The sequence below is a fragment of the Patagioenas fasciata genome, chromosome 26, assembly GCF_037038585.1.
Source record: "Patagioenas fasciata isolate bPatFas1 chromosome 26, bPatFas1.hap1, whole genome shotgun sequence".
In the NCBI taxonomy this organism is placed as follows: Eukaryota; Metazoa; Chordata; class Aves; order Columbiformes; family Columbidae; genus Patagioenas; species Patagioenas fasciata.
The window spans coordinates 6,030,072-6,042,287 of record NC_092545.1 but is presented as its reverse complement, the minus strand read 5'-3'; the positions used below and the strand labels follow the sequence as shown (position 1 = coordinate 6,042,287).

The window sequence follows — 12,216 nt, the reverse complement described above, 5'->3', positions numbered from 1 at the left end:
CCTTTGTGTGATCTCCGCTTTAATTTTTCTCCATCCTTGTTTTCCTCCCCCTCCTTCTCTTCTCCTTCCCAAGCCCTTCCTCTCTTTTCTTTCAAGGTTTTCCCCTTCCTCCCCTCTCTTTCTTCTTGACCTCCCGGGATATAAAGGGCTCGGGAGGGTGAGTCCTTTTTAATTATGGCCAAGGAAGAAAAAAGGAAAAATTAACTTTACACGGCTTCTTTCTTGCTTTTTGAGGTGAGACCCAGAGCAGGGGGCGGAGGTGGGGACAGGAATGTCCCCCTGTGCAGAAAGTGCACTGGAGGGTGTCTCCCCCACTGCAGCCGCAGGATGGGGATGCTCGGGGGGGTTAAGATGCTGAGCAGCTCCCCAGAGCACCAGCTTTGCTGCAGAGGTGATTGGTGTCAACCCCATGGAGCTGGTACCCCCAGGGGCCTTGTCCTGGCAGAGGGTTCCCATGAGCATCACTGGGGTGGCAGGGCCTGCTGTCACTGGGCTCCTTCAGGGTGATGTCCCTGCAAACCCAGCAGCACTGTGGTGGGGCACCAGGGGGCAATTTGGGGTCAGGCAACTGCTTTGCAAAGAAGTTCAGGGGCTACATCCCCCCCAAAAAGCTCCTTGCCCCCATCTTGCGGGGCAGCGAGGCTCAAGGATGCTCCTGCATATTCTCCATTGCTCAGTGAGTTCAAAGGATGCTCTTGCCCATCCTTCATCACTCGATGGGGCTGAAGGATGCCCCTGCTCATCCTCCATTTCTCGGTGAGGCTGAAGGATGCTCCTGCACATCCTCCATCGCTCGGCGAGGCCCAAGGAGGCTCCTGCACAGCCTCCATCGGTTGCGGCGGAGGCGGTCGCTGTAGCAACGTGCCGTGCGGCGCAGGGGAGGGGATGCTCGGCGCAGGCATGGCTCCCGGCGGACAGACCGACCTGCCTGCAGCGGGCCATGGGCTCCTGTGAAGGTAGGGCCCTGCTACCCCCCACAGCCCCCCAACAGCCCCCCAGCAGCGGTTGGCAGCTGCCTGGCTTTGAAAGGCATCGCTGGGATAAGGGGTAACCTTGCGGGCACATGGGGGGCTCCGGGGAGCGTGTTTGGGCACAGTGGGTGCACACAAGGGTGCAAGAGCTGGTGCGCGGTGTCTGGGTGTCCGTCTGCTGCAGGATACGTGTGTTTCCAACCTCCCCCCTCCCTTGGGGCACCCCTGGGTGCTGAGGTCGGGGGGCTGAGCTCCACGGCGGGTGCCACGGACGGTTCAGACGCCCGAGTGGCCCCGGGCGCAGGTGGCAGCCGCCGAGCAGCCGCTGCAGTTGTCTTCATGCTTGAGAAACTGGGTTAGCAGGGGGAAGGCAGCCGTGATTATTCACGGGCACGGCCCCCGTGGGGGGGCAGCCGGCAGGGCGGGGGCCGGCAAAGCCCCTTCAGCGTGGGGACTCGGTGGCGTCTTGAGGATGAGGCCATGATGCTCTTGGTGCAACGAGCCGGGCGGGTGCTGGCATCAGAGAGGGGGGTGTTTGTGTTCCTCCAGATGTGCATCTCCCAGATGTGCATCTCTCAATGTGCATCCCCCCAGACGTGCATCCCTGGACGTGCATCCCTGGACCTGCATCCCCCCAGGTGTGCATCCTTGGGTGTGCATCCCTGGGTGAGCATCACCCCAAGATGTGCATCCCTGGAGATGCATCCACCAGGTGTGCACCCCTGAGTGTCCATCCAGAGGGTCCAGCAGCCCTCACTTGAGCCAGGAGGGGAAACTGAGGCAGCAAACAGCACGGAGCGCTGGGGAGAGGATGCAGCAAGGGAGCTGCTGTCACCAGGCAGCTCTCTCCCACACAGAGCCGGGAATAGCTGCTGGCTCCGGCGCTGCGGCACCAACGCAGCCCCCGCATCCCCCCGGGAACTGGGGTGCTCGGGATGTGGGGGGCTCCAGGTTCTCCCGGGCAGCGTTTGCAGAGCTCTGGGCTTAATTTTTAGCAGACGCTCAGCACCTCCCTGGCCCTCGCCCTTCCTCGGTGGAAATTCCTGCCGTGTTTCCCCTCCCAGGGGAGTGTGGGGTGGGTACCGTGCTCAGAGCACCCCAAACCCAGGCTGGGGGGCAGGATAGGTGGGGGGTGCCATCCTCACCTATCATTGTGTGCTCAGCTCCCCCTCTGCTCAGCGCTGCGGGGCTTGGGGGTGCCAAACCCCCAGCCGGGGTGCGGGGGCCGGGGGTGCTGCCCCCTGCTCCGTCCCCCAATTGCAGCGGGGGGGTGCAGGGCCCACCCAGCACCGAGCGGGTTGTTCCTGGCAGCCGGGCCAGCAGCGTTATTTATGTTTTCCTCCCTCTTTGTGCCGGGGAAGCGGTGGGAGCGGGAGCCAATACTGCTTCGTCATGGTGCCGGCTAATTCTCCTCTTGTTCCGAAAGAGCCTGAGCCAGCAGCAGAGGTGGGGAGAGGCGAGTGGCAACCACCCCTCCACGCACCCACCCACGCACCCACCCACCCACGCACGCCCTCCCCGGCGCCCAGCACCGGTTATCGGTGCGGCAGGCGGCACAGCGCGGTGCTGGGGCTGGGAGATAGGGCTCGCACGGCCGCTCGCACCATCGCACGCTCGCCCGCACGCTCTCGGATGCGCGCTGCGGCGCGGCGGCTCGGCCGTGGCCACGGCACAGGGCCTGGTAGCCCACGGGGTGGTTGGGTGGCCAAGCGAGAGGAGGAGGACAGAGGGGTCCCCCCAAAAAGCTGCCCACAGCTGGAGGTATGCGGTGGCCCCGGCATTAGGTGAGTGGCCGCGCGTCTCGGGAGGGAGAGGGGAGGGAGGTGGCCGGGGGGATCTGGGGGGGCCGGTTTGTCGGTGTCTTTGCTTTCCCGTCGCTTTTCGGTGCCGCTGCTCCCCTCCTTTGGTGTACCCCCCCCATCCTGGGGGGTGGGGACAGCCCCATATCTTGTCCCCTGTCCTCTCCGGGGATGCACTGTGCCCCCTCCCCACGCCTGGCCATGCAAAGCCAGCTGCCCTTGCCGGGGGGGCCGCGGGGACAGGAAGGGCGGTGACCCAAGGCGGGGACTTGGGGACACGGACTTCATCACTAAAGGGGGAATAACCCCTCCCGGGGCTCCCCCCTGCGTCCTCTCCATGGCAGCACCCCCACTTCACCCCCACCCCCCCGGGACACCCCCCATCAAAGCAGGGACAAAGGATGAGACCATTCCCAGTGGAGTGAGTTGGGGGGGGGTCTCAGCGCCGTTGCTGGGGGGGCACCTCCATCTCGCACCCCACAGTGTAGGCTGTGCTGGGTTTGACGGTCCCTGTGTGTATCATGGTGGGGCTGTGGCAGTCGGGGTGTCACCGTGTCACAGGGTTTTGGACCCCCCCACCCCTCCCAGCCCCATCCAGCCTCACTGATGCTGCACTGAGGGGCTGAACTCCCGTCACCCACCACCGTGGGGCAGTGGGGGGAAACTGGGGTGCAAAGCCCAAACCCCAACATCTTGGAGCTATTTCCTTAGGGTGGGGGGGACCAGCTCCTGGCCGTGGGCGTGCAGGGCCGGTGGTCAAGCAGGGCTAAGCCCAGGTAGCCCTGGGCCACCAGCTGCCACATCGACCCCAGGGACCCCCCGGCCACATCCCAGTGTCTTCCCAAGTGGGTGGGACCCCTCACCCCCAGATGCTCAATGCAGGGCACCCCACGGGGCAGTGCCAAGGGCTGGTAGAGCTGGGGGGCTCCCCAGGGACCGAGGGGGCATCACCAGCCCCACGCCGGGAGCCCTCGGGGGCCGCGGCCTCCTCGCACACCCCCGGCGGGTCCCTCCGTGTGCGGGATGAGCAGGCTAATCCCATTTTAATCCCAGATTACGTGCCACGTGAGCCGCTGCCCGAAGCGGGCTGCAGCATGGCCATCAGGGCCGTGCAGGGCAGGGGGGGCCAGGGATAGACCCCCCCAGTCCAGGAGCTTTAGGGTGAGAACCGTGCATCCCTGCTCTAAACTGTCTGGGGGGTCCCCAGCATCCCGGCAGGGCTGGGGACCAGGTGAGCAGCTGGGTTGGCCCAGATTCCTCGGGTGGGAGGAACTGAGCAGCTGGAGGAGGTGACAATGTCCCCTTCATCTCCTTCTGGATGGGGTGGGCATGTTGCTGTGATCCCCCCAGCCAGGGAAACTGAGGCACAGAGCATCCTGGTGTTCATGGGAGGGGAGATGGGCAGGGTGCACCCTCCACCCCAGGGGATGGAAAAATCCCAGGGGCTGGTGGCTTTTAAGGCCACTGAGATGTCCCCGTGCAGTGGCACGGAAGCAATGGGCTGTCAATAGCCACAGGGTCGCTCCCCTCTGCCGAGCGATGCTCCGGTGGGGAGGGAAAGGGCGATAAAAAGCAGGACAAAGGAGGAACTGGACACCGGCGAGACGCGGGTCGGGGACCCACGTGCTCCCCGTGCGATCGAGTTGCCGGTGGGGCCCTCGCGTGTCTCGGTGTCCCCCGGTGAGGCGGGCAGGATGCTCGGTGCCTCTCCCGTGTTGTGTTTGTTGGGGTTTGCTGCGGGAGGAGGAGGAGGAGGAGGAGGCCAGGGCTGGGCTGGGAAGCACCGGACGCCGTTCCCAGGGCTGGCGGGAACCGTCTGTTCGGGGAACTTGTGACCCCACCGTGTCCCCCCCGCCCTGACGCTGGCAGGGAGCCGGGGCAGCTGCGGGAGCGTCGGGGTGTCCGTGCCCGGCAGCATTGCAAGGGCAACGGGTGAGGAGGAGGGAGAGGGGAGGAAGGCTGGGGGTCCCTGCCCATGTCCCCCCCAGACGAGGGGGTTTGTGCAGCCTGGCCCCTGGCCTGGGCGCTGATGGCTTTGGCGGCTGTGAAAAGTCAAATCCGGATTTCCTCGGGGTGGGGAGGAGGGAACCGGCCTCTTCCCGCTGCAGCAGCAGCTCTCCCCGCGGCCCCCCCGGGATGTGCTGTGCGGGGGGGGGCTGGCACCCCCACAGCCCAGCGAGCCCCCACCGGCACGTGGTCTGTCTGTCTGTCCATCCCTCCCTCCATCGCTCTTTTTGCTCTGCATCCCTGCCCAGCATCTCTCCTGGCTCCACCAAAGCACTGCAGGTACCCGGAGGACCGCCCTGGGAGGGGGGCACGGTGTTACCCCCCCTCGCCCCGCTCTCCCTCAGCCTCCTGGCCAGGAAAATCCCAAACACGTGCCAGGGTGCCCTTATCTCGGGGAGCAAGGGGGAGCGTGCGGGGGACCTGCCAGCGAGGGCTGCGGGGAGATTGGAGGTTGCCATGGGCAGAGAAGCTGCCATCGGGGCGGTGGCTCCCTGGCTGCACCAGATAAGGTGTCCCCGTATCCCCCAGACGGGGGGGGGACTGTTCCTGGGCTGGCTGTGCAGTCCCGACACCCCTCGCCAGCCCTTTTGGCTCCATCGCAGTGTTTCTCCGCACCCCGGGCTTGTTTTCCTTCCCCACCGGCATCCGCAGCCACCCGTCCCCGCACCCACCCTCCCGCCGGCCTCTGTGCTTCCTCTGCCTCCTGCTCTCTGCCATCTCATCCATCTGCTGGCTGCCACCGCTGCTGGTGCCACCGCGTCCCCACCGCCTGTCCCCGTTCCCCCCTGGGCCCCCAGCCCCGTGGGGTGCGAGCCTCAGGCGGGGGGGCTGCCCTGGCTCTGCCGCTGGAAAGTCTGAGCTCATGGGTGCCCAGGGATCGCCCGGACAAAGCTGCTTTGTGCCGTGCTCTGTGTCGATCTGGGGGTGTCTGTCCCACCAGCACTGGGTTCTTCAGACCCCTGGGAGGTGCTGGGGATGAGTGTGAGTAGATCAGGGACCCCGTAGCACCAAAGTGGGGGGTTATTTGTGTCTAAGTGGTCTCAAAGGCTCAAGGCTCCAGCCTGGAGCTACTGGCAGGGCATCCTTGTCCCTGCTCGACCCTCGGAGGAGCAAACCGAGGGTTGGATGTTGTGCCGGCAGCTGGAGGATGCTCTGGTCCTTCTCCATCCCTGCATTCCACGGGGTGGGCTCTGCGCCCACATTGGAGCCGTGGGACAGCAGAATTGGGTGTCCCCAGGGGTGGTGGCATCTCCCCAGCCCCATGCACAGGCTGCCGGGGGGGGCAGGTGGCTTTGAGTTTGGAGGACTCTGGCTCTGGGTTGTTGTTGCACGAGTTTTTTCCCCAACACCCTCCCCTCTGAAAGGAGAAGTTTGGAGGAGAATGAGGAATTTTCCCCTTTGTGTGGGGCATTGTGGGCTTTAAAGCGCAGGGAGGGCTCAGTCCCGGGGGGCTGCGGGGCAGGGGCTGAGCACAGCACCCCCGTCCCGCTGCCGCTGGAGCCTTCTCGAGCAGCAGACAAAGGGCTTCATTACCTCTGCTCGTTTGGCAGCGCTCGTCAGCATCCGCTGGGCAGTGGGGCCGGCGCGGGCAGGGAGGTGGGCAGTGGGACGGGGGGGTTGCAGGGACAGCGGGAGGACAAGGCTGAGCTCCACACCGCTGTCACCCTCACTGTCACCCTCACTGTCACCTCTCTCTCGTCTCCATTGCAGAGGCAGCACCCAAGCCCCAGCGCGGCGTTAGAACCCAGAGGGATGTGGAGCCACAGAGGCAGCGGTGAGTGGGGGTCCAGTGTGTCCCAGTTCCTCTGCCCTGCCCCAGGGGTGATCTGGAGCCACTCGACCACCCTGGGGACAGTGACACTCCCTGGCAAGCCTGTCCTGCTGCCAACACGTTAATATTAGGCAGTGGGGCTGTACCAGCCTTGTGCTGCATTAGGGTCCAGGGTGGGGGGCTGCTGGGCTCAGCGGGGCTGGTGGGGAGCATGGGTGTCACCCCGGGTGCCCCAAAACCCCTGCTGTCCCCATGCAGGACCCTGTGACTGACACAGCCCCGCCAGCCCACAGCTGAATGGAAAGACTGCAGAAGGTAAGGGGGGGCATGAGTGGGGTGCTGGGGGGCTGTGAGTGGGTGCTGGGGATGTGGGGTGGTGGGGCTGGTGGCCAAGGACAAGAGCTGGTGGCCAAGGACAGGGATTGGTGGCCAAGGGCATCACCAGGAGAGTCAAGTCGGGATGCTGCTGGCAGGGCCCTGCCTTCCTCCTCCTTCTCCTCCTCCTCCTCCGCCAGCCCAGCCTGGCAGCACCATCTAGTGGCAACACGTCCTGGCCAAGCCACGGTCACCTCCCTGGTGTCCCTTGGCCTGAACCACGACACTGGAGCAAAGGAGACCCCAGCACCCATCCGGAAATCCCACCATCCCCAAGGGTGTTCCACCTGGGCACACTGAGGTCCATGGGGCACAGGGGTGTCCCCAAGTCCCCCAGCCAAGCACTGGGGTACTCACCATGGCCCTGAGCCCCTTCCCAAGCCAACCATGCCAAGGCTTGCCAAAATATGCCCTTTTCCTTCCAGCAACCACTGACCTCCCCTGGGAGCGTCTGTTCCTCCCGCGGCTCCAGCGTCCCCGGATCGCCCTCCAGCATTGTGGTGAGTGGTGCCTTGTGTCTCCCCACCACACCCCTCCATCCACGGGGTCAGTGTGTGACTCCCCAAACCCTCTCCATCATTATAGAGGGGCCACGGAGGGTGCCAGCCCCAGGGAAGCCCTCCCTGTTCCCCAGTGTTCCCTTTCTGCACCCCAAATATAAAGATGCTTTTCCTTCCTTCCAGGCTAAGATGGACAACGAGGTTCTGGGCTACAAGGACCTGGCTGCCATCCCCAAGGACAAGGCGATCCTGGACATCGAGCGCCCCGACTTGATGATCTACGAACCCCATTTCACCTACTCGCTCATGGAGCACGTGGAGCTGCCCCGCAGCCGAGAGGTGAGGGAGCCCAAGGGCCACCCTCATTGATTTGTGGGGGGCTGGTGAGGGGAAAACCCCCAGACAGAAGGTTCCTTGAGGGCAGATGTGTGGCTGCTGGAATAAATTCCTTCTTGCCCTTTGCAGCGTTCCCTGTCTCCCAAATCCATCTCTCCTCCTCCGTCTCCAGAGGTGAGTACCAACAGCTCTGGGATGCAGGCAGGGGGTCTGATGGGATGGGTGATGCCGAATTATTGGGGTCTCACTGTCCCCCCCTTGCCCACAGGTGATCCGGGAGTGGCTGGAGAGCCGGACCCCCGGCAGTGCCCCCCATCCCACCCCTCGCCAGGGCAGCAGCTCAACCCGCAGCAGCGTCCAGCACTTCCACCGACCCGGTACAGCCCCCCCGGCACCCCCAGCTCCCCAGCATGGGGGGGTCTGGTAAACACCTTCCCAGAGCCATATTCCCAGCCCCTAATCCCCTTTTTCTTGCAGAGACCGACACGACGGAGCTCAACATCTACAAGAAACCCCCGATCTACAGGCAGAAAGGTGAGCGGGGGGGTCTGTCCTATGGGATAGGGCACCCCCAGGGCACTGCCTCACCACCCTGTGCCCCACAGACCATCACCCTGGTGCCCACCATGGGAAGCATCTCATCGAGGACTTGATCATCGAATCCTCCAAGTTCCCGGCGGCGCAGCCCCCAGACCCCAACCAACCCGCTAAGATTGAGACCGACTACTGGCCGTGCCCCCCCTCGCTGGCCGTCGTGGGTAGGTGGGGAGCAGGGGCTGAGCTGCACAGGGGGTCTATTCCCCCCAGAGACCCCACAGCAGATAGAACGTTCCGTTTTGTCCCCCAGAAACGGAGTGGAGAAGGCGAATGGCATCCAAGAGAGGGGAGGAGGAGGAGGAGGATCTGACGGAGGAGATGAAGAACCTGCGGGAGCTCCAGAGGCAGGAGCTGAGCAAGGTGAGGGGCAGAGAGGGCAGGTGGGTGCCCTCCTTCAGTCAGGCTTTAACTACAAAACGTTGCCTTATTTTGGTGGCTTTTGGGTTGAAGTGCAGAGAACACACTGAAAACACCACTGTTTCAAATCCTTTCCGTTTTCCAACACATAACCTTTCATTTTAATTTTCTCCTTGGAGGACTGGTACTGCCAATTTCTGTTATCAAACCATATTAACATTCCAGAAGGCAGAATCAATGCTTTCACTAATAACAGAGATTCTTCTATAGTAGAATGCCTTGTTTTTAAGATACTACAAAGATATATGTGTCCCTTTGTCCCCAGATCACCTCCAACCTCGGGAAGCTGATCCTGAAGGAGGAGATGGAGAAATCTCTCCCCATCCGGAGAAAAACCCGCTCGCTGCCGGATCGGACGCCCTTCCACACTTGTATGTGATGCTCTTCCCAAATCGCATCCCCTCCTTCCCCAACCGGTGGCTCCAGCTGCCTGCATCCCTGACTGTGTTCTTCTCTTGCAGCTCTGCACATGGGCAGCTACAAGAGCTCCTCGCTGCCCGCCTCTGGCAGGAGCACCCTCACCCGGGTGAGTGTCCAGGCCAGGGCCACATGGCCTGGGATGGGGACCGGGGGTGGCGGTGCCCTGATGCTGTCCCCTTGTCCCCTTGCAGCTGCAGTCGGCAGAGTTCAGCTCGGCAGGCAGCGAGAAGAGCAGTCCGGGTGAGCATCAGCCCGTGGCGTGGGGATGTCCCAGGGGATGCAGGGGTGTCCCCAGGGATGGGGAATGTCCCCAGGGATGGGGGATGCAGGGGTGTCCCCAGGGATGGGGAATGTCCCTAAAAGATGGAAGATGCAGTGGTGTCCCCAGGAATGGGGGATGCAGGGGTGTTCCCAAGGATGGGGATGTCCCCAGGGATAGGCAATGTCCCCAGGGATGGGGGGTATAGGGATGTCCCCAGGGGATGGGGGATGTCATCAAAGATGGAGGATGCTGGGATGTCCCCAGGGATGGGGTATGCAGGGGTGTCCCCAGGGATAGGGGGTGTCCCCAGGGATGGGGGATGTCCCCAGGGCTGGGGGATGTCCCCAAAGATGGAGGATGCTGGGATGTCCCCAGGGATGGGGGATGCTGGGGTGTCCCCAGGGATGTGCGGTGTCCCCAGGGATGGGGGATGTCCCCAAAGATGGAGGATGCTGGGGTGTCCCCAGGGGATGCTGGGGTGTCCCCAGGGATGGGCGGTGTCCCCAGGGATGGGGGATGTCCACAGAGATGGAGGATGCAGTGGTGTCCTCAGGGATGGGCAATGTCCCCGGGGATGGGGGATTGTCCCCAAAGATGGAGGATGCAGTGATGTCCCCAGGAATGGGCAACATCCCCAGGGATGGGCAGCGTCCCCAAGGATGGAGGATGCTTGGGGCAAGCCTGGGCTCAGCAGAGGGTGGAAAACCACCTCTCGGGGCTTGTCATCACCTGGGGGAGGACAGCGGGGGTTCCCCAGGCTGAGCCCTCTTCCTCTCTCTTTTCCAGGCCTGCAGGTAAGCGCTTGTCTGGCTGCCGGTGCGGAGACCCAGCGAGAGGGTGATGTACAGGGTGGGGACACTGGGGACACCTCTGTGATGAGCTGGAGGTGGGAGGGTGGATGTGCCGGTCCCCAAGCTGGAGCCCATCACCTTGGCTTTGGCTCGGGAGGGAGAGGGCAGTGCTTTGGGGACATGGGGGGTCACAGCTGATGTCAGCCTTTGTCCCCCCCAGAACGGCCAGCGCGGGCGCATGGACAGAGGCAACTCCCTGCCCAGCATGTTGGAGCAAAAGGTGAGCGGTCTGGGGGGGGCCAGGGCAGGGATGGGGGGGCTGTGGAGAGGGTTCTACAACCTCCCTGACCCCCCCTTGCAGATCTACCCCTATGAAATGCTGATGGTGACGAACCGCGGCCGTGTGAAGCTGCCGCCTGGTGTGGACAGGACCAGGTTGGAGGTAGGGGCTGAACCGGCGTTTTGTGGGGGGAAGAGGGCACAGAATGGGGAACCGCATCACCCCATCACCCTCCTCTCCTCCCCCCCCCCGCAGCGGCACCTCTCCCCCGAGGATTTCCTGCGGGTTTTCGAGATGCCCCCCGAGGAGTTCGGCAAGCTGGCCCTGTGGAAGCGCAACGAGCTGAAGAAGAAAGCCTTCCTCTTCTGAGCCCGCCGAGCTCGCCCCGTGTCGCCGTGTAACCGCTTTAGGGCTCTCAGCCGGTTTTTACTAGGACCACCCCCTTCTCCCCTGTCCCAACCCCCCTGGCTCTGCCCCCCACCTCGCTCCTCCTGCGGGAAAAGGGCTCGGGGGGCTCAAACTGCCCCCGCCGCTGGGTTTGCAGGGGGGCGATGGGGCTGGGGGCAGACCCTGTGGCGGGGCAGGGACGGTTCAGCTGGGAGGGGAAGGTGTGTGGGGGGGTCTCTGTGCTTTGTGCCCCCCCTCTTTGCCTGGGCACGCTGGCAGGGGCAGTGCCTGGCTCTGCTTTTGGTGGCTGGGAGTGTGTTGGCTTCGTTGTGTGGTCAGTGGGATGGCTTTTCTCCTCCCTGGGGGGCGGCTGCCTCTGGGTGCCCCCCCAGGTGCCCCTCTGCCCCCCCACACCTTCACCCCAAGAATTGGGAAGATCCTGGGGACCCACTCACTGCCAGACTGATGCTGTCCCAGCAAAGCCAGGCTGCCATCCCACTTTGCCCCCCTCCAGCCCCCCACTTTTAACATCCCTGCCGGTCCCTCCTGTGCCAACAGCGATGGCCACAGGGACACGGCCACTGCCAAAACCCACCCGGCACTGGGCTGGCGGAGAGCAGGGCTGGGATGCTGCTGAGACGGAGCATCGCGGGATGGGGCAGGGGGTCTGGGGGTGTCTCTCCTGCTGCAGACACCCCCACAGTGGGGTGATGCATCGGAGGGGGATGCAGCAGGGCCATGGGGCACAAAGGAGCCGGGCACGGTTCGGTGGGCACTGAGGTCTGGCCCCCTGGCCGTGCAGGCAGGGCTCAGCACCTTCCCTTCCCTCACACCTCTCCCATCCCCTCTTCGGGCACATGTTTTGGGCAGGACCCTTCTGTCCCCTCACCCCTCGTCCCCCCCACGCTCCCCGGTTTCTGTGTCCAGCCACTTTCCAGCCGCTAGACCTTGTTGGGATGTAAAGAATGTAATTTATCGGGAAATCACTGGCCCATACTTGCCTTTCACTGCTACTCTACAAACGACATATCTATAAATATATATAAAAATATGGGTTGTTTTCTGACTGGACTACAGTGATTCACTTTCTCTGTTTTTTTTTTGTTTTGTTTTGTTTTTGTTAGAGTTTTATTTTATTTGCTGGTGTCGGAGAATCCGCGTGAGAGTGATTTTTTGCTTACAATTAAAGGTGAAATGGCTTTACCCCGGCTCCGCTGCTTTTCCTTTCCCACTCAGTCCCGCCCCCCGCCCCGGCCCCAGGTCCCTGCAGATGGCGATGGTGCTCCGAGGAGGATGAGGAGCC

At 63.4% G+C, this 12,216-nt stretch overlaps 1 protein-coding gene across 3 annotated transcripts; it reads left to right on the top strand.

Annotated features, from left to right (window-relative positions):
• The first annotated feature begins 852 nt into the window (after window positions 1-852).
• On the top strand, window positions 853-12,116 carry DMTN (dematin actin binding protein). 3 transcript variants are annotated; one of them, XM_065856829.2, is made up of 16 exons: window positions 2,343-2,755; window positions 6,488-6,551; window positions 6,807-6,863; window positions 7,349-7,423; window positions 7,607-7,762; window positions 7,889-7,933; window positions 8,028-8,136; window positions 8,237-8,293; window positions 8,365-8,517; window positions 8,607-8,716; window positions 9,039-9,144; window positions 9,235-9,299; window positions 9,385-9,447; window positions 10,467-10,526; window positions 10,608-10,688; window positions 10,782-12,116. In XM_065856829.2, exons 3-16 carry the CDS (start codon window positions 6,846-6,848, stop codon window positions 10,893-10,895), a joined length of 1,212 nt encoding a protein of 403 aa, XP_065712901.1. In that variant the 5' UTR covers window positions 2,343-2,755; window positions 6,488-6,551; window positions 6,807-6,845; the 3' UTR covers window positions 10,896-12,116. The 3 variants fall into 3 exon arrangements, 1 of the variants encoding a protein (XP_065712901.1); XR_011735845.1 differs by lacking the exons at window positions 2,343-2,755; window positions 10,782-12,116 and adding an exon at window positions 853-956 and having other exon boundaries at window positions 9,385-9,433; window positions 10,242-10,526; XR_011735844.1 differs by lacking the exon at window positions 10,782-12,116 and having other exon boundaries at window positions 2,337-2,755; window positions 9,385-9,433; window positions 10,242-10,526.
• Window positions 12,117-12,216: the final 100 nt, after the last annotated feature.